We start from the raw sequence: 23651 nt of genomic DNA on the forward strand, positions 1-23651 counted from the left end.
ATGCCTTCTAGCTACGTTCTCAATTATTCGAATTTAATTTCGACTTATTATTTCATTAACGGCACGCATTAAACTGATTATTTATTAATGAGCTTCAGTTTAGAGAGAATTAAAAACTAATTGCAATTTCCGCCTCTTGCTACGATTTTTCCATTAAGGCGAAAGATATTTCGCTGACCTTCGACACTGCTGAAAATGGCCTAATTAAAATTGTTTGATACTGTCATTAATATAATTCTAGTTTCAGCAATAAACATTTGTGTGCTTATAGTTAATGCTGTGCCTTTAAGTAGACGCAGTAGCGGAGGTCATCAGATGCCTGTCATTAATTACTCTGGCACTTTTTCTTTCTCATTTATTTCATTTGTTGTACAGCTTTTGTAGCGTTGTGGGATTTGCAGGAATTTTTGTGAGTATTTTTGTCTATGTAATGATTTGATTTTGCCAGAAAGTTTTAGAGTCAAAAAGTATTAAACTAGAGTATTAATTGATTTATTTTATTATTTTTATTTTCCTGTTATTTTAAAAAATTTTACTACAAAAAAAAACTTTATTTTGTGAAGTATTTTATTCTTTTGCCATCCACACAAGTTTGAGAATATGTTACGTATACGTAATATGACCAAAATAATAATCTATAGAGATTTTCTGCAAAAAATTAAAAGGGCTCATTAAATGTAATATTGCTATTGTTTTGCTGGCTTTTTTGGACCTCAAGGCTCATATATTAACTCTACAACTTAGAAAACTTCAAGATTATATACATTGTAAGATCGAAAAATGCTGCTCAACTTTTGAGAAGATTCCAAAATGCCAACTAAATAAACTGAACAGTTAATTAGAGCGTTGTTGGCATTCTGCCAGCGTGATCATCATAGATAGCATGCCGTGAGGGGTTGCAATTAAAATTGGAAAATAGTTTCATGAGGAAAGTTTTCAAATTTTTCGAAGCGCATGCAAAACGCTTCAATTTTTGTTTAATTTTGTATGCAGCTCTCAACTTGCTTGTTATCGTTGACTGTTGCTTTTGTTGCCTTTGGTTCTGTTGCTGTTGTCACATTTTGTAAACTGTCGAGGCAACAGCGGCAGATAAATTTTACCCATTAACAGAGTGAGGTAAAAGTTGTCCGTTGTGCGGTTTATTTCCATTTGCCAACGCAAAATGGCTGCCGTTCTTGTCATCGCTGTCTGCTTTTATTGCTGTTGTTATTATGCTTCTGCTGCCTTTTGTTGTTGTTTATTTATGCCGCCAACTTGACGCAACCATTGAAAAATCTCCGCGGGCCAGCAACACAGTGCCACAGTGACTGCAAAAAATGCAGCTGAAGTCGTCGGTGGCCATGTCACCTGGGCTGCAAAACTTTTGAGATGTCATCGTTCGTCCACGTTGACCTACAGCGCTGGGCCAAACAGTTATGCAATTTAAAAGTCAACCACGAAGTTGGGATGGGCGTGATGGCGTTGTTGCTTTATATGCGGGTATAAGTACCACAAGTTTAATTGTTATACCCTGTAAGTAAACAAAAGTTCCAACAGGGGAATACTAGAAGACAACGCAAACAAATCAACTAATCATTGTCAAAATCAAATAAATATTCCAACAATATTATTTATTTGTTATTTGACTTTACATTTAATTTATTTAAATTGAAAGATATGTGTTAGTTGGTTTCTAAGCTGCTGGCAGTTTATGGTACTTTATTTCATCGAGCAAACTAAAATTCATATTGTAATTTGGCCACCACACAATGCGCAAAACAAAATGCATTGCAAAACCAAGCGAGCAGCTCATAAAAAGTTTTATCGTTTTAAAGTTGTTGCGCGCAATTTTGTGCAAAAGTTAATTAAACGCCGCAAGCGGGTTTGCTAAGTGGGCGTGGTAAGTTGTTGTGGTTGAGTCATTTTTATAAATAAATTCTCAAATAATCGCTGCTGTTTTTGTGTTTCTTTCGTTTTTGTTTTTGCTCTTTTTGTTGTTCATCTTTTCTTTTGGCGCTCAACGAAGCATGTTCTTAATCAAATCCAGTGCACTATGGAGTAAGTCTAGATTTTATAAAAGTTATTTCATAACTTTAATGACATTTTAGATCCTCAGATATTTTTGGAACTAAATTTAAAGTACTTACATTTTATGATACGTTATTCGTTGACTTAAGGTGTTGCACTAAAAACATGAATGAAAACAATTCATAGAATTAGTAGAGAAAACACAGATTATAATGTTAAAATATTGGAAATCCATAGATACGAATGTTTTTTTATTCTTGAGGGTCTTGCAAGGAAAGTTTCCTTGCAAACCGATTATTATACTACAAATATATACAGCAAACTACAAAAGAAACTAAAAGCAATTCGAAATGACTAACGAAGCTTTTACTATCAATATTTAGTTATTTTAGGCAGTTTATTTTAGGTTTTGTTAATTGTCTGCTTGATTTTTAATCATACAAGTTCAGCAATTGAGAGAGCTTTCAAATTTATACACATTTTAATTTAATTATCTTTTAAGATAATTTTTTTTATAAACTGCGTAGATTTCTTATGTAATAGAAACTCTTTCGTTTCTTGTAATGTTTTTTTGTTTAATAAGAATGAGTTTCTATTTCAATCATATTAATTAAAAAAACTCTTTAACGCCTCTATATACAAATATTTTTAAGAATCCACTTCCCAAAATTTTGCTTGCTTTTCCTGAGTATCAGAATTGTGACATTTATAAATTGTCGAAAAATGCAAATTTTACCCATAGTGCATTGTTGTAATTAGTGTTGTTATTGCTGCTAATGCCATTGTTGTTGTTGCATGCGTGCAAATGGCCTCAGATACAAATCACGTATTGTTAAGCTTTTCGGATTAAGCAAACAGTACGAGTTGGGGTGTGTGTGTGTGTTTGTGGGAGAGCATGCCAAAATGCCATAACGAGTCACATTGTTGAAAAGTATGCTATGAAAATTTGCATATCATGAAGGGGCATTTATATTTAAACTTATTAATATGATAGCCCCACTCATTACCGTTGCAAATTGTTAAGCCTAAGAGCCAAGCCGAGCCATATGTGAAGTTGACCTCATCAAGCATCAGGCACTTGACACCCTAATATCCCTATAGCCACTCACACACACACACACACACACGCATGCCGCAAAACAGAGTTGTGTAGAATCGTAATTCAGTAAAACCACAAAATGGCAAAAAGAGAGAAATGAAAATATTTGCTACTCACAAAGAGAGAGCGAATAAGAGAGAGAGAGAGTTGAAAAAGTTTTTAGACGCTGTGCAACGAGCCGGGAAATGCAGAGCCTTTGTGCCATTTAATCTAATCTGCGTCAAATGAAATAAATTAATCCCCGACCCGGTGTCAGCCAGGATACACCCGACAAAACAGTTGTTATTGTTGTTCTTTGTTGGGCCTCTTTCAGCTGCTTTTGTTGTTTGGGGCTGTTTAACTTTTACCACTAATTAAGTGCTTACACGAAGATTTCCACATAAATGGCTAAAAACGAAACGAACGCTGAGCACAAATGCTCGGCCACTGTTACTCCAAAAGCAAGACAGCGAAACAAAGAAGGAGATAGAGAGAGAGAAAGAGAGCAAGAGAAAGTGAAAGAGTGTGGAAGCGATAAAGTGAGAGATAGAGCAAACGGAAACCGGAGAAGCGTGAGGTTTGTATGTCCTGTTTGGAGCATTGAAAAAAGTGTTGGCGTTTAATTATAAATTTACACGTTTCAACAGAAAAGAGCAAGTTGGCTAAAAAGGATGGACACGTCAGCAGCACACACACACACACAGACTAACACATCCACCCAGCAAACACATGTCCTTAAACTTCTACACCCTGCATCTCAGCTGAGGAAATGGGTTATCTTAATATTGAATTATTGCAGCAGCTAAAAAAAAGAAGTATGGATTATAAATTAGTTAAGGTGAATTGATAATAAAAAAATTGTATTTTTTCAAGCAAACTATGTTTTTTGATAAGTATTTTTCCTAAATTATTAGAGAGTATGTTGTCGTCGTGCAGGTTACAAACTTTGCACTACTTCACAATTTTTTTACTCTCTCTTTTTTTAAGACGATTTTGGCAGGATCCGTGCCCAGACCGTTTGAGGTGCCGTTACCATTACTGGACCCGGGCACGTTTGATGTATCTTGTTTGTTTGCCTGCTTGGCTGGCATGCATAAATAAAGCTATGGGTCTATTTGCATGCTGGCATGCTGGTGGGTTAGAAGGCGTGGTTGTGGCTCTTTCTCCGGCTGCGCTGTTGCTGCTGCCCCTTTTACACACGTTGGCAAATAAATTTGTTAAAGCCCAAATGAAATATGTTTATGCAAAACACAAAAACCGTACCGAAACTAAACCGAACAATGAGGCGGGGCAATTTGTAGGCATTTAAAATTCACTTAAATAAAACATTTGACATGTGTGCACCATAATCATTTACTATAAATAAATTTTGTGCCCCGCTCAGCAACAGAGCGAGAGGAAAGTTGAACTGCAATAGGGGCACATAAGGGTGAAAGTGCTGCGAACAGCTCATTAAATGTGTTTGGTATTTAAATTATAATTTAAACAAGTGAAATGCAATGTTGGACTGTTTGATTTATTTGCCGTTAATCAAATGATGGCCCACAATACAGAACAAATATCGTAAACCAATAAAAATACGTACGTCAATCAGGCAAATGCAAAATGAATGTCAATCCGAAAAATATTTGCGCACAAATATTGCACTTAAAAGAGCGAACAAAAAATCATTATCGTAATTGCAATGGAGTTGCATAATTGTTGCGATTAAAGTAAAGTTGATAATATTTAATATTTGTACTTAAAATTATGACAAAATAACGTAAAACAACTTCCATCCTTATACCACAAGTGTGCGAGAAGTATTTTTGCCTCTGGCTGCCTCCGACATCGCTGTAGGTATTAATAATATTCCACACGAAATAAGGGCGACAAAAGTGTACAAAGTTTTTGATATTCGTCTTCACTGCTGGGTAGATGGAATGCACCTAATTACATTCACAGTTGGACTTTTGAATAGTGGTAGTAGAAGTTTTGCACAATGCGCCGGAGGATGCAAAACGCCAGCGCCGACGACAGCGCCAACTACAGCGACAGCTGCAATAACAAATGCCAAACCGCCATCATTATAAAAGTCATTAAATTTGCATTGTTGAAGTTTTACGCGTAATTATTTTCAATCATAACGCTGCCAGTGAAACAATTCTCCATTGAAACCGAACTCCAATGTTCAACTCCCTAACCGGGGTAATAATAAAACAATACCCTCAATTTGACATGCAACTTCCGTGTCATTGACGGAGAGCTTGAGCCAATTATCCTTATAAAATATGCATGCGATTTGCGGCTCATTATGAAATCAACGAGTAATGCGCAAATTTGTGCAAATTCAATTATATGTCCGGTCTTCTCTGTTTACCAATTGAATTTGCACTTGACAACAATCACATTTATTCGGTTTGTTTGCCATTTTTGCTGTTTTCTTTCATGGTGTAAAAATTTTGTAAAGTGAATTTTTGACGGAAATTAAAAGTGCTTGCGAATCGATTGAGATGATGACCCACAAGGCGCATATTTATTGCGCCTATTTGTATGAACGGCAAAAGGGAAAAGGAAAGCGAGAGTGAGAGATAAACCAGAGTCAGGCTTTAATGTGACTGATGCGGTGCTGTGGCTGGGATCGCTTTGTCAGGTCGTCAGTCATTGTTGCATTCGCTGCCAGTCAGTTTGTCACTCGGCTCTGTCGCATTGAAAACTGAAAATTCATCATTGGTGCAGCAGCAGCAGAAGCAGCAACCGGAGCAACAGCAGCAACAGTGGCAGCGTCAAAATGTGACAAGTAAAGAGATTCGCATGATAAATGACGCATAAACCGACATCAAGCTGGCAACAAAAGAGGAAGCTCAAGAAACAAATATATGGCAGCCAAAGATCACGCGCTGAATGTGAAGACGAAGACGACGATGAAGATGATGATGATGATGCACGTTGTCGGGAATGAAGATTTATGACGAAACCGAAAGCCATTCGACATGTGTCTCTAGTTAAGTATTATACTACAACAACGTATAGAATGTGTATCTTCTTGCCTTTAGCTAGTTTGAAACTCATTAGAAGTCACTTCATTTAGCTGGCATGCAAGGCAACGTAATTGCTATAGTTAGTTTTGTATGCAACTCTTTCAGTTTTCAGCTTTCAACTTTGCAAATGACATTACTCATACGCAACGTGGCATTGTGAACTTTACAAGCGAAGAAAGGCAAATAAAAACAACATATACAATGCATTTCACCTTTTGTTCTAACAGCATGAATTACTACTGTTATTTTTCGAGAGCCTTTAAAGTGCAAACATTTTCGTCTATTGTTAAAAAAAAGACGAAAAGAATATGCAGAAGCATTTAAATCAAGCACACAAAGGGCCATCAACACAAAATGAAAACAAAACCAAAAAAATAAAAAGGTCAAAATTATATAATTGAATTTTTCTGTTGAGGCCGCTTTTAATTCTTGTGAAGAGAGCCCCAAACCGCACCAGCTGTTGTTGGTGCCAGGTGACAGGTGGCTGGAGAACTAAAGATTCAACCTGGCAGAGGATGTTGAAACGGGGAGTCGCCTCTTTGTGCGTTGCTCTTTGTCGTTGCTTTAATGGAGTTGTTGAAATGAAATGAGCGGCATTTAGCAGCCATAACGAGCTAAAGCTCAAGTTGCCACATGGGCTGGTTCACTGCTGCTGGCTGCTCGGCTGCTTGGTTGGGCTCATTATCATTCCGGCTGCCATTGTTGTAATGTCATTAGGACACATCTTTGTACAGGTTACGGGGCCAGTTGAACAGCTGAACAGCTGAACTCATTGAGGACCACGTTTAATGGGCGCGTCCCGTCAGTATGCGTGTCAGCTAATTAATAAAACCAAAAAACGAATGTTAAGAAAGTGCCGAAATCAAATGAGTTGAGGCTAATGCTCAACATTATTAGCCAAGCGACGAAAGCCAATAAAATGTACCCAACTTGATGCCGTACAATGCACAAAATTGCTTCATTATGGAGCTTAACAAGTTTTTAAATTTGCTTAAATACTTAAGAGCGCTTTGCCACGGTAGTCCGTATAGCTTTCAAGGCTAGAGTAGCAACTACCTCATCCAACATCCAGCAACAGCAGCAGCAGCCACACAGCAGCTGAAATGGAATTAAAAATACGAAACAAAAAAATGGCAAAGACGAGAAGTGAAGAGAAGAAATGAGAATGCCGTAACATTTCTGGTTGGCGAGCGAGAGCTGGCCTGTAATGCCCATTGCAGAGCATACCTTTGAAAAAGTTACCTTAATCCTTAATTTAATCCGAAATGAATTTCATGCTGAGATTTGACTGCGAACAGCAGCTGAAAGCAGCAAGTGAGGACAACCAACAACTGACAGTTCGGCCAGTTGTTTTTGTCGTTTGCCAACGGTGGCAATTTTTAACTGAATTAACATTTGGGGATTTCGTATTTATGCGTCAAACACAAAGCACATAATGGAATTGTGCTGTAAGTAAACATTCTACCATGAAAAAGGTGCCACGAAATATGCGCATAAAGCAAATAAGCAAAATTATTGCAATAAGATAAATTATTTCCCTTCCATAGTGACAGGTTACTACAAAAATTGTTCTGCTTCAACGTGTATTAGCTCCATCCAACGTTATTAATATAAACTTTAATCTTTTCAGTTTTTATTCTTATCTTGTAATTTATTAAGGTATTTGGTTTTTTATTTCGCTACATTTTTCAGCTGCATTTCATACAGTTTTCCACGCCAATTTCGTATTTTTTTATTTAGCGCCTGTCACATTTTCTGAAGCTTAAAAAAGCGGGGTGAAAGTTTACTTTCACAACGATATTAAATAATATTGATAACAGCGCGATTCACGCTCGATTGGATGTGCCAATTCGGTGCTGTGCTGCAGCCCTCATTTCGGAATGTGAATTCAGCGATAGAAAACTATACGCAAAAAACCCGCTGAGATATATTCATTATATCGTACTGTGAAAAATAGTTAACAAGTCATCTGATGGTGTGGTGTGTGTAAAAAGAAAAAAAATGCAATTCAATTTTTATACGCGGGAAATATTCAACATCAATTTTTATGCGGAATTCAAAGTAAAAGTGCAGTGAAAAAAATGCTGCATAGTAGATATTATTGGTTCCATTCGATTGACTTTTGCAACAGTTAAGAATTGATTGCAAAAATGTTGTGAAGCCCACAATGTCAATACTACTATATTATGATAAATGTGTAGTTGGCAAATATCAATATTTTACTATCTTGTGAAACACTAATTATTATTTTATTGTCTTAGAATAAGAATTACATTTCTCTATTAAAATCGTAAATTTATTTTGATTATCGTAAACTAAATCATAAATTATTAAAATACCTATTATAAATATAAAACTTCGAGTTAGCGTCTCGTCTTTTCTTTATATGTATAAAATGTTGGACGTTGTGCTCTGCTCTTTTATTGTTACTCAATATTCTTAGCGAGTAATTAGGATTTTTGATTATTTATTTGTTGTTTATTGCGCTTACTTAGCACCACTTTTTGTGTCGTTTGAAGCTTCCTTGGTTTCTGTAGAATCTTCTTTGGTATCCTCTTTTGTTTCCGCAGAATCCTCATCAGCTTCACTGGAGTCTGTTGCTTTAGCCCCGGAGCAGGCGCCATTATCAATCACATATGTGGCCAAGTCGCTGTTGTCATCGCATGCTTGAAGTTCTTCATTGAAATATTTACCAGTTGGGCAAGTTGAAGTCGATCCATGCTCGCCGTGCTCGCAGTAATAATACGAGTTACACAGTTTATCATCGACAGCATTGGCAAAACCAATATAGGTGTCCTGACAGCGATTGCAGGTGGCAATGGGAACAGCGGCTTGGCGCAAAACACACGTCTCCTTAGCCACATCATAGTAGGCGCCAGTGGGACATTTGTTCAACTGGAAGATGCTGCCGTCGCAGACATAATAACTGCCACACACCTCCGGATCAGCTTGTTTAGTGCCCAGTGTGGTGCAGGTTGTAGGCACTGGATCGCTGGTAACTCTGTCGCAGGCACCGGGATACGAGCTGTAACCGCACTCACCAGTGGATACAATGAATGCCTAAGGAAGGTCATGAATAAATCATCAAATTATAACCAAAAACAATTAGCAATTACTTACACTTGAGTTGCAGGCAGAGGTTGAGAGCACGCCGCTGTCGCTGCAGTAGTTCCAGGTCTTGCAGCTATCGGTGGCACCAAAGTACACGTTGGGTGGCACCACACTGCAGATCGACACGTCACCAGATCCCGCTGCATTGCTGCTGCATCTGCCGTACACACATCTCTGTGTGGCACTCTCGAATTTGAGTCCATCAGCACACTCACCGTTGCCGGCAATCTTATCGTCGTTGCACCAATACCAGGCTTGACAATTGCTCACATGAGGCACCCATTTGTTGCCAGTGTTGCCGGCACATGGATTCGCCAGGCCATAATAGCAGCTCGCCTGGCCAGTGGGCACACAGCTCTGTGTCTTATAGTTGTAGGTGTAACCGGTAGCGCAGGTTGCCTTCTTGGGCCCCGATGATGTGCACGTATAGAAATAATCGCAGGATTGCGTGCCTCCAATGCGAGTGCCAGCTCTTACCATGGTACACACTTGGGTAACATTGTAGGTTCCTTCGAGGACGACAGCGGTTGCCAGGGCATTACCCACAGCCAAGCACAGCACAGTTGCCAATAAGTAGTATCCTTTAATTAACAACGATACTTATACATTCAATTTAAGACCCATTTCTTATTCGCACTTACCAGCCATTGTATGCAAGTTTCGAGTTTTTTCGTTATACTAATTGAAATTTGCCTTGTAGCAGTCTTATTTATACTATGAAACTTCTTGCCAAAAAAGAATCGCTGATAATTATTATATTATCATTATCACCAAATATGGCTAATTCAATGGCGTCACACGCAATTCTTTTGAATTTCAATTCCAACATATCTAAATCATTATCGCGCTGCTTTAACAAAAGGCCGCTACAAATAGTTATTAATGCAATTAATGTTATCGTGAATGTTTTAATAGATGTCGTTTAGTGAAATACCCCAAGCGAAGTATTTGTCAAATATTTAATCTTGAAGTGAATTCGTTTACATTTGATTTATGCCAATTATACAATTTAGTATTATTTTGTTAAAATGCTTGCTTTATTTATTATTGGTGGCCACAGTATTGCTTAAAGCTATTTAGTTTGTGGTGGCTTCGGCAGTCACTGTGGTGGGTGCGTCAGTCGATGCGTCACTCGCTGCAGTTTCACCTGAGACAGTGGAAGCGCTGGAATCAGTTGCACCTGAAACTGTCGTAGAGGTAGAGGAGATACTGGCTCCCTTGCAGGCACCATGCGTTGGCACGTATGCCGCCAGCTTGGAATCATTATCACATGCCTGGATGTCTTCATTGAAAAAGCGTTCTCCTGGACATGTGGTAACAGAGCCAGCCTTGCCGTCAGAGCAGTAGTAATAAGTGTCGCAAAGCTCATCGTTGACAGCATTGACAAATGTAGTTGTTGCATACTGGCAACGATTGCAACCAGCGGCCGGAGTTGCAGTCGCACGGGTGACGCAGGCCTCTGTGCCGACATCATAGTAGGTGCCAGTGGGACAGATTTGCTCCACATAGGTGCTGCCATTGCACAAATACCAAGTGCCGCATGTGGTGTTACTTGGTGCCTTAGTACCAGACGAAGTGCACGATGAGGGCGTGGCTGCTTCGACAATTCTATCGCAGGCACCGGCATCGGTGTCATAGCCACAGGAACCGGTTTGCACAATGAATGCCTAAAATAATCAATCGAAACATAAATAGGAATAGTAAAATATATAAATGTTGAATTAGTATTGACTTACACTTGACGCGCAATCTCCAGTTGAGAGTGTGCCGTTGGAGCTGCAAGAGTACCATTGCTTGCAATTACTGACGCTTCCAAAGTACATGCCGGGTGGCACCACATCGCAATAGCTTGACAGAGAGTCTTCATCGGTGCTGTCAGTCGCTAAGCAGCTGCCATAGATGCATTTCTGGGCTGTGCTATCGAATTTCTGTCCGCTTGCACAGGTGCCAGTGTTGCCAATCGTTTCGCCATTGCACCAGTACCAACCATTGCAAGTGTTCACTTTTGGCACAAAACTGGAGCCAGTCTTGCCAGCACATGGATTCTCCATGCCATAGTAGCAGGTCACTTGGGCGGTGGGCTGGCAGGTCTGAGTCCTAAAGTTGTATGAGTAACCGGTTGAGCAGGCAGTCTTCACAGGTCCAGATGAGCCGCAGACGTAATAATAATCGCAGGATTGAATGCTGCCCAGTGAGGTGCCCGTCTTCACCATGGTGCACACTTGGGTCACGTTGTAGGATCCTTCGAGCACATCGGCTGCCAGAGCATTGCCCAGAGCCAAGCACAGAATCGTTGCGAACAGGAAAGTACCTGGAATCCATATATCACACTTTATATAGCTCATTCTCGATACGATTGCGATTTGTAATTGTCACTTACCAGCCATGATAGGTAATTGTCTAGTAAACACTGAATGACTTTGCTGCGCCATTCTTGGCTTTTATACCGAAAATCTTCTTCGCAATTTCAGATAAAAGCACATACGTAAACTGAAACATTTTCCAATTTTATTTAATTTGATAAATGTGGCAACATAAGCTTGATGCTTGTTAACCAATTTTAATTAAACGCTATCTTGTATTTTTCACAAGCTATTGCTCGCATCACGCACAACTTCTTCCGCTGATAAGAGTCGCAAGAATTTTTCACTTTTTCCACGAAATAGTTTCATTTATTAGGCTCTTCATTTGTTGTAATCAATTGGCCACTCAATTAAGTGCTTGTCTTTAAACAACATATAATTTCATAGAAATCTCCCTTTAATTTATAGATTAAAAATAATGCTTGCTTGTACCAGTCGCGATTTGAGCAATTAATTATATTTTGAAATGTCTAACCAGCTGTTTTCTATTTTTATTAGTTTTGCGCGATGGCAAAGCTAGACTCTGTTTTTAAGTTACAAGTTTAGTCGTCGCCCTGCAGTCGCAGCATGCTGTGTAGTCGAAGAGAGTTGTGCATTCAATTGCTTATTGCTGCCTTAATTATCTCAAGATATTGTACGGGGAAAATTGTCTTGGATATGGAACAGTCACGTCCGCTGGATATGGAAGACTATTGTCGAACACTGGACATATTGCAGCCAGAATACGAGCAAAGGAATTGTGCTCAGATCTTAGCGGAAGAGAAGGAGCTGACGATGACCAGTGAACTGTTGATGGACACCGATCAGCGTTGCTGGTGGGGATGGGAGCTCTTTGGACGACGTTGCCGCAAACGCGTTTAACTTAAATCATCGCTTAACTGTTGCAGCTCTTTGAGCCATTGTACTTTTAGGATTAAATAAGAATATGTGGGAAAATATAGCAACAGACTTTGACTTTGAAATCGGCTTAAAGCAGCTCAAAATCTGTGCCACACTTGACATGAGTTTGTCTCCCACACAAAAGGCAGCTGACTGAGGCATTGACTGACTGACTGACTGACAGGCAGAGAGAAAACTTCTACGGTTAATGCCATAAAACTGAACTGGCAACATGCGCCGACCATCAGTCTACGGGCTTATGTTCGCATTATAGTATAATTATTTTACATGTTTTCGGGTGCTGCGAGGTTAGCGAGTTCGCACACTTAACCCTAATCAGACCCCGGCAAAACGTGGCGAAGTCAAACGATGCCACTTTTCACTCATAGCTTGATGTCTTTGCCAAAAGTCGTTGCTGCCTGACATTGCGTATACGCACCGTTTGACGCAAGACCATGCAAATTTTGTACAACAACAGAAAGAGACTGACGAAGGAGAACTAAAGAGGCAGCTAGAAACAGAGAGAGAGAGAAAGAGTAAGTGAGGGCGCCGCATAAATCCAAGACAAAACATGGCCATTTTTGTTTATCAAACTTCCGTATGCGAAAATTTGTTCAACAAAAAGTCAATCAACATCCGCAGCCATTTCGTGTTCTTTTTGTTTGGCTATTGTTGCTGCCGTCCTTGCTATTGTTGTTGTAGGTTGTTGTTTGTTGTTTTTGTTATTACTATTGTCATACGTTCATATGTAGCGTTGTTTGTTTGTGCCGTCATTGTGGTAGTTGTACCCATCATTGTTTCCGCTTCGGGCTCCACATACCTCAATGGCTACTGCATTCAAGTCTAGCGTCGCCGTCAATCACCATCTAGATACAACAACAACGACAACAAACATCAATCTACAACAACAATAACCATGTTTTCAGAGCGGTTTACCTGTGGTACTTGCCACAGCTGATTTCACACGTGTTCAACTTAATTCCGATGACAGAACATGGCACTGTTATAAATTGTCGCTGACATTGTGATACGGCTAAAACATTTGATAAGAATTGTTTTTCACAGGCCAAAATACTCGTATTGAATGTAAGACTGTAAGATTTTGGGTTAGTTTTATCTATATGTTTGTAGTTCGTCGAAATCGTTCGATATCAATGTCAAAAAAGAACTAAACAAAATTTCATTGACATTTTCGTAATGTGTTATTATTTAATTTATCTATACATTAAATCCATATTTGTTATATTTAACCATATTTAAAATTGGAACGATTTATATAAATATCAATGTCAATGCTTATGAAAATAATTGTAAATAAATGCAAATAATAACTTTAAAAAGCTTTATTAAATAACAATTAAAGATGGAAATCTTTATATAACTATAAAAGATGTTAATGTTATTACAAGTTTTCTTTTAGCATCTTTTAAAAATCTTTTAATTTTTATTATTATTTTTATTGCAATATTTTAAATTACTTCGCTATTTTTATTACTAAGCTATAAAAAATCCTTAAAATTTGTTGCATCTTAATAAAATTTGTATTTAAAAAGAAACTGAATAAAAGTATTAAGAATTTTTTAAATAAAAAACCCATTATTTCGCACCTTGACTTCTTCACTTTTCTCTCTTTCTTTCACAAAAACTGGAGCTTGGCAAATAAAAACGAACGCAACTTTACATTTACACAAATAATTTCAATTACCAAAAGAAATTGAATGAATGCCGGATTAATTGAAGTGGAAAACCAACCAGAGGCACTAGTAGTCGAAATTACATTTAAAAACAGCCGCATGCCCAAAATACATGCTCGTCGTTTGCAGAATCAGTTGCAGTTGCAGTAGCAGTTGAGGCAGGCAATGGAAAATATTGTAGCACAAAACCCCGAAAACCAAATGGCAGGCCAACAATGAACTCAAATGAAACAAGAACAACAAATGCGGGCAACCTGGACTGGTTTCAGGGTATAAGTTGAGCCACAAAACTTTGCAAGGCATGCAAAGAGAGAGAGAGACAAAAAAGAAGGGAGGTGAAAGGAGGAAGAATGGATCGCGCATTTCACTGCCGATTGCACAAACAAAGTAACAAGAAGCAGGTGAGTCAGAGACAGGTGCGCTGACAGTCAGCAGCCAACAGACAGTCGGATACCAAAGACAGACGGAGAGCAGGAGCAGGACGACAGAGACACGTGCGCCCCAAAACATTTGATGCAACATTATCTGCAGTGACATCCGCTTTTGGCTGGCGGGCAAAGTTTATGCAGCCAGCTCAAGGGAGAATCGGAAAGAGAAAGGAGGAACAGTCCAGGCATCTGACTACCCTAACGAAGCAGAACGGCGAACAGTTACGCAAAATTGCCAACGAGTGCGCATTGTTACGCGCCACGTGGCCCTACAACCCTTCTCCTTCTCCTTCACCTTCCCCTTCCCCATCGCCATTCCTTTGCCAGCAGTGAAAAGTTTTATTGGCCAAAAGTGCAGGCAGTGAGTCGTTGGCTGGCTAGCTGGCTGGCTGGCTGGTTGGCAGCGCGCTGCTTAAAACTTGACCCACAAAACTTGCCAGCTATTAGAAAAAACTTTGGCAATAAGCATGCGTAAGATAGCTGAAGACTCAACATTGCCACCATGAAGATAGTCAGGCATATTCGTAGATATTGTTCGTACTTACTGGTAGTTACCACGAAAGTGCTTGTCGAATGTCAACATCAGAAGAACTCACTTTATAGTATACCAATCTGTATTCAAATTCAATCATCAAAATTCAACCAGCCATTGCAGTGCTTAGTAATCGAGTAAGTCCAAGGGGGAATACCACAAGAACAAATCACAAAAAATACCTTTGACCACGAAGCAAGTGCGATAAGCGTTATCAACATGAATCACACTACGAATGGAAGTGGCTATAATTAGTTTTAGATATTTCCTGAGTAACACAACAATTAATACATTACCTACGATCACTTCAAGTGCCACTCGAACTACTCAAGTGGCATTGATAACACATTTATGACAGACTAATTTACAGCATTAATATTTTTTTTTTTGAAATTTCATTCTGACTAATTCTCAAACTCATCTGCTAGCGAATTAAAAAGCCCACAAATTTATACTGAAATTTGCAATCAGACATTTATTTTCATTCATATGCACATAAAAAAACTCATTCATCACGATGATATTAATTTGCAAAGCTTCTGCGCTGCCTGATAAGTCAATATTTTTTCAACCAAATCACTTTCTCATGCTTATTTGCTAATATCGAGCTAACAAAGCAAAGGGAATGGCAGGAACATAACTCAAAGATACAAGAAGCCATAAAGCGTTTGTATTTTGTGTAAACAGTCTTATTTATCCACATGTTTTCTTAGTGCATATTGGTTTGCAATTTTAGCAACTTAATATTTCCATCGACTAAATTTTGATATACTTTAAAATCGCAGCAATCGTCGTTTAATAAATCATCATATACAACTTTTTCCATCTAGTTGTTACTTAGAATATTTGTCGTCAGATGGAATACACTTTATATTAAAAATTGATGTGTGGCAAATAATTTTACAGATTAAATTTAAGTACAATAATTTCTTATGGCGTAAGTAATTAATATTTCCGCTCATATAATACTTTTACTTATATACACCACGCATTTAGCGAAGAAGACTATAAGCCTGGCCAACTGCCATACCCAGAGCAAGATGAGCGCAAAAAGTTTTGTTTATTTCATTATAAAGGCGTGCTCCTTGTGCTAATTCCATTGCTATTTAGTCCGATTTTACTCGGACCCGAAGTGCATGTAAGACAAATGGATAAATGAAAATGGATAGATATAGAATTTGTTTATTGCAGGCATATCGCATGATCTATCTGACAGTTTGTGTTTATCTCTATTACATATTCAATGTTATGGCTCAGGGTGCAATTGCATTTATTTTCATTGTCTTTATACCGATATGTGGTATATCGGTAGGTTGACTTACTCGACTAAAGTTTTCACATTAATAGAAAACTTTCCACTTGCAGACCTCGAAATCGTTATGTACCGCCCACTATTCCGATCTAATATTCGAAACATATGGAGCAGTATTCATAGGTCTCGCCATGGAATCCTCAAAGCTAAACGAACGTCTGGCAACAATTGCGATTAGCTTCGTCGGCGGCAATATAAGATTGTAAGCAATTTGTATATTCATACCTTTATTAACTTTTACCTCTACTTCGCAGTTTGCAATTTTTGCTTTTTGTAATCGTCGCTGAACTTTCATTTTTGTTCAACGCCTCATTTGTGTCCGCGGTTTTTATGAAGATAGCAATGGCAATTGTCGCCGAGTACAACACGGTGCGCATTAAATATATGTTGCCTCAAAAGACAAGTACATTAATAATTAATTATTATTTTTTATAGGCTGGCATATTGACAGCAAATAGTGAAGAGGAAACATACGAGCGACAGGCGTAAGTTTGATTTATCGATGTTGTATGTACTATCACTTACTTGATTTCCATTTGTTTTCAATTTGCTAGCAAACCGTATCCAACTTGGCCAGTCGTTGGCATTTATTTGACCGTCTGCTATGCATCTACAATTGGCGCAATGCTCTCGCCATTTCAGAATCCCAATGGCATCATCTTGACCGTCTTCAATCTGTAAGCAGCTGTAATTCGCGAAGAATTAATTTAGCATATTCCATATCTTGCAGCTTTATGAAGGCGGGTGTTGGTGGTATTATTATTGCGATTTTACTCGCACATATTCTAGGATATATCGTGGCAATTCTGTGGATTCAAATTGTTTTCCTTGGCTTGTTTGGTGGACCAGTGAAGGAACAAGTCGAAGCTGCCGCAGCGGGCAAGGATACCATGACCAAGGCCATGAATGACAAGAAAACCGCCATGGGCCCATGGAATATCCATGCCAAACTTGTTGCCATATTGTTATGGGTTACAATGATAGCGCTAGTCCTTCGAAGCCCCCAATTCACAAATGGATGGGATGATGAAATCCACTTGGCCCGTTGTGGCGCCTCAGTCGCTTTGATTGCCGCTTGTATTCTGTTCTTTGCGATCCCAGCAAACTATTTCTTTTGCCGTTATTACGTGTGCCGTGAACCCGAGAAGCCGGGCACATCTCCTTCTTTGGTCGGCTGGAAGCTGGTCAATTCGAATACGCCTTGGGCCCACATCTTTATGTTGGCAGCCGGACATGGCTTCGTAGTTGGTCTGCGAGATTCCAAATTGTTGCTGTTGTTGCAACAGATGTTGGTGCGCAAGCAACTCGATCTTGGCTATTGCCTCTTCTTGGGCAGCTCATTGGGCACGTTGTTCACATTCCTGGCGCCTGGCACCGCCTTGGCTCGCATGACACTGATGCCCATGTTTAAAGCGGTAAGTGATGGCAATGATCTATTTTATTTTCATATTCACTTGCTCTTTTTTTTTAGGGAATTCAATTGCGCAAGGGAACTGGCAGCGTTGGCATTCCGTATCTAACACAATTGTCGCCGGTTGGGGCAATCTCAGACCCTTTCAGTTTGTAAGTACCAATTCCGTATTGAATTCCTTTGCATATGATACAAGTTTTATTGTTTTTATAATTGCAGATAATTGGTGGCATTGTGCCGTGTATATTCGTCTTCGCGTCAATTTGTATTGGCATTAGAGCCTTTGGCGAATTTGCTTTCGACGGCTACTTGAAGGTGGAAGATGATGACTTCAAGTACACCTATAAGCCCTAAAAAAAAAACCCAAAGGGCAATTTGCGTTTGAAAGTTTCACTGCAAAAACTTGTTTTCATCTCCAAAAAATTACATATGCGCCAAAATGACAATCGCCGCCAGCAGCATCAGCATCAGCAGCAGTCATCCATCTACAACAGACATTGTCAGTTGACTCTTATTTTGTGCAGGGTTGAAGATTCCTACACCGTAAAGCATGGTTCGGTTTTTCCGTCTTTGTTTTTTTTTTTTTGTTTTTCGCTTTATTTGTATTTTTGTTGGTATGTTGCAAAATGGCGCAGAGAGCGCAGCATGTCGAGCAAAAAACAGTCGTAAAACAACCCAGCTGACCCGACCCGGCAGACCTCACAGACAATCGGACAGACATCCGGAGTATTGTAGTTGGGTGATATTGTGAATGCAGCCAAAAAGCTAAATATAGTTCAGCTATCGCGTATGCAGTGAGAGAAACACTTGGCTATTATTTAATCGTGAAGTAAATTCTAATTGTAATATATAAAGATTTCTCTTGAAAGTTTTGAAAGTAATCTAGTATCTAAATTATTTTGAAAGTTTCGAAATGACAATGTAAAGCGGTATTTAATATTTGCAGTAATTTAATATTTCATTAATTTATAAAAATAAATAATATATTATATATACACAAAGATGTTAAAAGATATTTAATATAAGAAATCTCCAAAAAAGGTGCCATAAATAATTAAGTTAAAATATCATATTTAATATTATGTGTAAAAAAAAACTACAAAATTTTAAAATGTTTATATTTCTTTAGTTGGAAATAAAAATACTAAAATTGTACTTGTAAATCATTTTGAGAAAAATAAACAAATTAAATTTTTATCTGCATTTATTTTGCCAAGTGTAGCACAGGTGTGCATAACGTGGCTTAAGAAGCATCCCACTTTTTTTTGTGCTGTGCTTGGTAAATAGAAATTTCGCAATTTGTGGCGAATGAAGTTAAAATGTTGCCACAAATGTAAACCAGCCAAGAGGAGCCAAAATACGCTTACTTTAAAGAAAAGTCCACTTTAAGAGTTTCATTAAAGTGTTTGCCGGGCAAAAACATTTGCATGTGGTGGCAACGTCGTGCAACGCTTTTAACCAAATTACACAGTTTCGCATTTAGGGTAATCCCCGCCTGGTCATTCGCACCTAATTCGCATTGTTGTAAATCCAAACATTGCCCACGAAACTGTTCGCACTAAATAATTCATTTGTTAATTTAGACATCCTCGTCCCAATGGAGCTGCCAGTCGAGTCGAGTTGAGTTGAGTGGCGCCCCCAAAAAAAAAGTGGGCGTAGTATTCACACACTACCCAACTAACTGTAGGAACTGTTCCAATGTTGTGTGTTGGCTTAGTGGCGTTCGTAGACAGTCTGCATGCCGGTCTGGGATGCCTGGCAGCCTTCTGAACTGTTGCCCATTTGTGGGCGCATTTATATGCAAACTATTTAATTATTAAATTCGTCGCGAGGCAGTCCATGAATATTCATTATGCTCACGACATTCCAGAATTGTTTTATTTTGTTTTGATTACTATTTGTTTTGCATTACGTATAATCTAGACAACATAATATGCGACCACTTTTGGTATATTTTAGTATTTATATTTGTCAATTCTATGGCATATTTTGAATGTAGCAGTCTGTCAATATACCAAAAATAGCTTTAAGTGTAAAATAATAATAATTTTGTATATTTTAAGATTATAGTAGTATATCGAAGTACCTTACATACATAGCCTTTGGTATATTTAAGTATTTTTTTTTTTTGTATATTAATTTCATATATTTTAAAAATAAATCCCACAATGTTTGCTTTTATTGAAAATGTGTAGCGCGTATCTCACAGTAGAAAACTCTAAGCTGAAAGCTTTTTACCTGTTTTGATTACTCATAGAATTTCTCTCTATCAAATTCCCAAATTTGTATATATTTTTCTTAACACCTTTATAAATATATTTTCCCTAATTTCAATATGTACATAAATATATATATATACATTTGCACCTTTCAACCGTAACTAAGCTATTGTTTCCATCAAACGAAAATCATTCGAGCGTCATTAGCCTATCATTGGGAAAAAGTAAATTTAAATTTGTAATGTAATCATAATAAGCTCGAATATTTCGACTGAAATTTCAAATTAACCTACTAAGATGCTCCCATAAGCTGCCACACTTGTTCATCATCTCTTTAGCGCTTTAAAAGCCGACGAAAAAAAAAAGTGAAAATAAAAGGAAAAATTAAAATGCCTTGCTTACATTTTATCCGCCAACCAATTGTCAATTTCATTCTATTTTTGCCTCAAGCCCAACCTTTGGAAAAATAAATAGGGGAAGATGCATATACGCACATACATAAGTAAGTATATTCAAATGGCATGCATGCCCTAAGCTGATTTTCCCCTCTGCTGGAAAATGCCTACACCGTGACTTGACTCCCAGTCTGACTGACTGACTGACTGACTGAATGGCTGACTTACTTGATGGCAACTGGCGGCTGGTGGCTGGCTGCTGGCTGGCAACCTGCCCATCCGGCTTCAAGCTCATTATCCCTTTTGACATCTGCGCAGATTTCACACAGTCAAATTGACAAAATTGTGCACAGGTATTTCAGATGTGTTCTAGGCATGAAATTTAATTTGTGGCATCCCATTAAACGAAAGCCAGACTTTCGACTTACGACGATGTCTCTCTTTGCCTTAGTTGTGAAATCGTTTGCAAACAATTAATTTAGCTCTAGCTGCAGCATGAAGTTTTGCTCGTGGACATAAAAGACGTCATTCAAATGGAGAGACACATCAGCTGCATGTTGGCTCATGTCAGCTCTATTAAATATACTAATGACTGACAGACAGCCGTATGCCATGAGCGAGTTGCTATCATGAAAGCAGCTTTCATTTCATAGAAAAAACTCTGACTGGCGGCTGGCTGAAGTTATAGAAAGCCACGTCAACTCTTTGCTTTAGTCATAATACATGGCAAGTAAACAGTCTTTTCTGCCTGCCATGATATCGCACAATATTAAGTATACGCAGTGTATAAATAAATCATTTTGTGTGCGTTTTATCCTTGGCGTCGCTGCACTCGACACTCGTCTCTCGAGAGCTGCTTCTTACTTTATAATTAAAGAAGATTCCTTTATCTCGTTGCGGCATTTTTTGTGTAAATTTATATTTATTGCGACTGCCGACCGCAGAACGACGACGACGTATGCGCAACATTAAGCATACGCCACGTTACACTGCAATTCATTTGTCAACGCATGTCGGAAGCGGTAATATTGTAATATCGTAATGTAAATTCTTTGGTAGGTAGCAACTAAGCCGCGACTCACTCGGCGTATGCGCAATGTGGCGCTAAGCTTAAGCGTAATGCCCGATAAGCTGTTTAGCCCGCTAATTGATTTGTTTGCCTGCCTCTGACGCCGCTGGCTAAACTGCTAACCGTGCTAGCTCTGCTATCTGGCTGCTGTTGACTGATTGCGTGGCGACTGACAGCATCAAATTCAGCCTACAGACACATTGAGGTCTAACCGGGGAAAATGGAACATGCTCAGAACAAACCGCAGCAGTTTCTCTCCACGGGCCGCAGCACACAATGCACAATGTGGCTGTGGCTGTGGCTGTGGCTGAGACGGTGGTGGCAGCAGTTGTGGCAGACGACAGCCTGACAACCGCACAACTTTTGCAAAATGCATTCAAATGCCACAGTGCCACAATGGTGAGGGTACAGTGTGCCCAGTAAGTAAACATGCTGTCAAAATATTCACGCCAACAACGCAGCTAAATGACTGTCCATTGTCTCTCATTTATGCATGCCGGCCTCTTAAATACGAAGCATGAATACTTTGGCCGTAAGTATGACAAATCTCTTGTCTTGTGCCGTATTTCATCGGGCTTTTTCATGCTCCGCTTTTGCTTCTTTTTTTTGTTGGTGAATTCACTTGCATTGTTCGGCTCGGGACTGCCCTGAGGACTTTAAGATAACATAAATGTCTTCGACTGCAATAACAAAGGCAGCAACAAAACAGGATGCCAGCCAGCCATCCAGGCATCCAGTCATCCCAAGAGAGCCTGACATGTGGCAAGAAAAAGCTGTATTCTTTGCTGTTGTCAATAAACTTAGGTATTCATTCTATACCCTGTGCACATAAAACATCAAAAACTGGACATGATTATGACTTCCGCAAATTCTGCATAGTATTACCTTCAAAAGAAATTAATCGGAAAACAAAGCAAATAACTTTTGGCTAAATTTCGACATTTTTCTGATACACTTAAACTAAATTCTTTAAGTTATTAACTAGGGTATAATCAAACGACTCGCGATTTGCACTTCTCAGAAGTCCTTTGTGTGAAGCATTTTAGGCATCTGGACTGTAGTTGTATAGATATCTTTCACAAGCATACAATTTCAAAGCTCTTAAAGTTGCACACAATTTCAGTAATAACATTCTATTTCCACTCAAAGTTGTCATGAAATTAAATTCTTGTACGTTTTTTTTTTTTGCATATTCGTAAAAATTGTTCGCATAGCAGAAAATCAATGTCCGACAAACGCATAAATGTCTACATTAATTCAATACATTATAATAGTAATAACAATAACAATGCTGATAGTGTCAAAGCTTCAACATTTGTCAGTGTTTATCAGCAACAACAACAACAACTATTAATGGCAAATGCAAATGCGTGTAAAAAAAAATATTTCAATAAAACCGAATGCAAAACGGAAATGTAAAAATTATAGAAAAAAGCTAATAAAATTAAAACGATTACATCGCATTATAAATGATCCGAAATGTATTTGAAATGTCGCCCTCAATTATTGCACGCTTAAAATGAAATGGCGCATTGCAGTCTCGACTTTTTTTAATGCTCTTTCAAATGGAATTACATAAATAATCATCAAAGAATTGTGCTCAATTTTATTCTTGATTTAATGTAGTTGGTATTTACGACATTTTTGTAGTAATTCTTTTTTAAGTGTAGTGTATATTCGGTCTGGCAAATTTGATTGTTTATTTTTTCTTAAATGTTGTTGCTTTTAATTTGCCAAGCATAATGAAATGCGACCCGAATCAAAACGCAAAATTTGCCATTTACAGTTTGAAGCGCAGCCGGAAATCAGGCGGCCATGACGCCATCTTTCAAAATGGACGCTTGTTTTTTGTTGGTTTTTTTTGTTGCTGTTGTTACTGTTGTTGTCGTCTCTCTTTTTGTGGTTGTATTTGTGTTTGGTCTCGGGCTGTTTTCTGTCTGCCTCTGGTGATTAGCTGTCACGAATTGTGGCGAAAAACAAAAATGAATTATTACCGCGCTGCGTTGAAAATGTTGACATAGATTCAAATTATTTGTAACAAAATCAACGAACTGTGGCCGCATTGCCACCGCATTCCCACACCCTCTCCGCAGCATGTCCCAAAAACACGACCACTCCGCCATCAAACAAGCA

The 23651-nt window shown here is 38.5% G+C and overlaps 4 protein-coding genes and 1 long non-coding RNA gene across 5 annotated transcripts; 3 read left to right on the forward strand and 2 right to left on the reverse strand.

Moving 5' to 3' along the window:
• Positions 1-8401: 8401 nt before the first annotated feature.
• Positions 8402-9920, reverse strand: LOC132796008 (peritrophin-48-like). The gene is made up of 3 exons (XM_060807022.1): positions 9858-9920; positions 9226-9797; positions 8402-9165 (listed from the first exon to the last, which is right to left on the reverse strand). Exons 1-3 carry the CDS (start codon positions 9862-9864, stop codon positions 8593-8595), a joined length of 1152 nt encoding a protein of 383 aa, XP_060663005.1. The 5' UTR covers positions 9865-9920; the 3' UTR covers positions 8402-8592.
• A 304-nt stretch (positions 9921-10224) lies between these two features.
• On the reverse strand, positions 10225-11703 carry LOC132791406 (peritrophin-48-like). The gene is made up of 3 exons (XM_060800304.1): positions 11597-11703; positions 10953-11527; positions 10225-10883 (listed from the first exon to the last, which is right to left on the reverse strand). Exons 1-3 carry the CDS (start codon positions 11646-11648, stop codon positions 10293-10295), a joined length of 1218 nt encoding a protein of 405 aa, XP_060656287.1. The 5' UTR covers positions 11649-11703; the 3' UTR covers positions 10225-10292.
• A 434-nt stretch (positions 11704-12137) lies between these two features.
• Positions 12138-12517, forward strand: LOC132798565 (uncharacterized). Its single transcript, XM_060810473.1, has one exon. The coding sequence runs from the start codon at positions 12147-12149 to the stop codon at positions 12438-12440; it is 294 nt and encodes a 97-aa protein (XP_060666456.1). The 5' UTR covers positions 12138-12146; the 3' UTR covers positions 12441-12517.
• A 3421-nt stretch (positions 12518-15938) lies between these two features.
• LOC132798479 (protein I'm not dead yet) lies at positions 15939-17934 on the forward strand (the record flags this gene model as incomplete). The annotated part of the gene is made up of 9 exons (XM_060810349.1): positions 15939-16049; positions 16109-16250; positions 16304-16420; positions 16478-16626; positions 16679-16793; positions 16860-16909; positions 16979-17101; positions 17155-17839; positions 17896-17934. Coding segments are annotated over exons 1-9 (1425 nt in total), but the record flags the coding sequence as incomplete, so codon positions are not given.
• A 2-nt stretch (positions 17935-17936) lies between these two features.
• On the forward strand, positions 17937-18225 carry LOC132798480 (uncharacterized). Its single transcript, XR_009633948.1, has 2 exons — positions 17937-17987; positions 18055-18225. It is a non-coding gene; the product is annotated as an uncharacterized LOC132798480 (long non-coding RNA).
• The last annotated feature ends 5426 nt before the right edge of the window (positions 18226-23651 follow it).

The sequence above is a fragment of the Drosophila nasuta genome, chromosome 2L (assembly GCF_023558535.2).
Source record: "Drosophila nasuta strain 15112-1781.00 chromosome 2L, ASM2355853v1, whole genome shotgun sequence".
In the NCBI taxonomy this organism is placed as follows: Eukaryota; Metazoa; Arthropoda; class Insecta; order Diptera; family Drosophilidae; genus Drosophila; species Drosophila nasuta.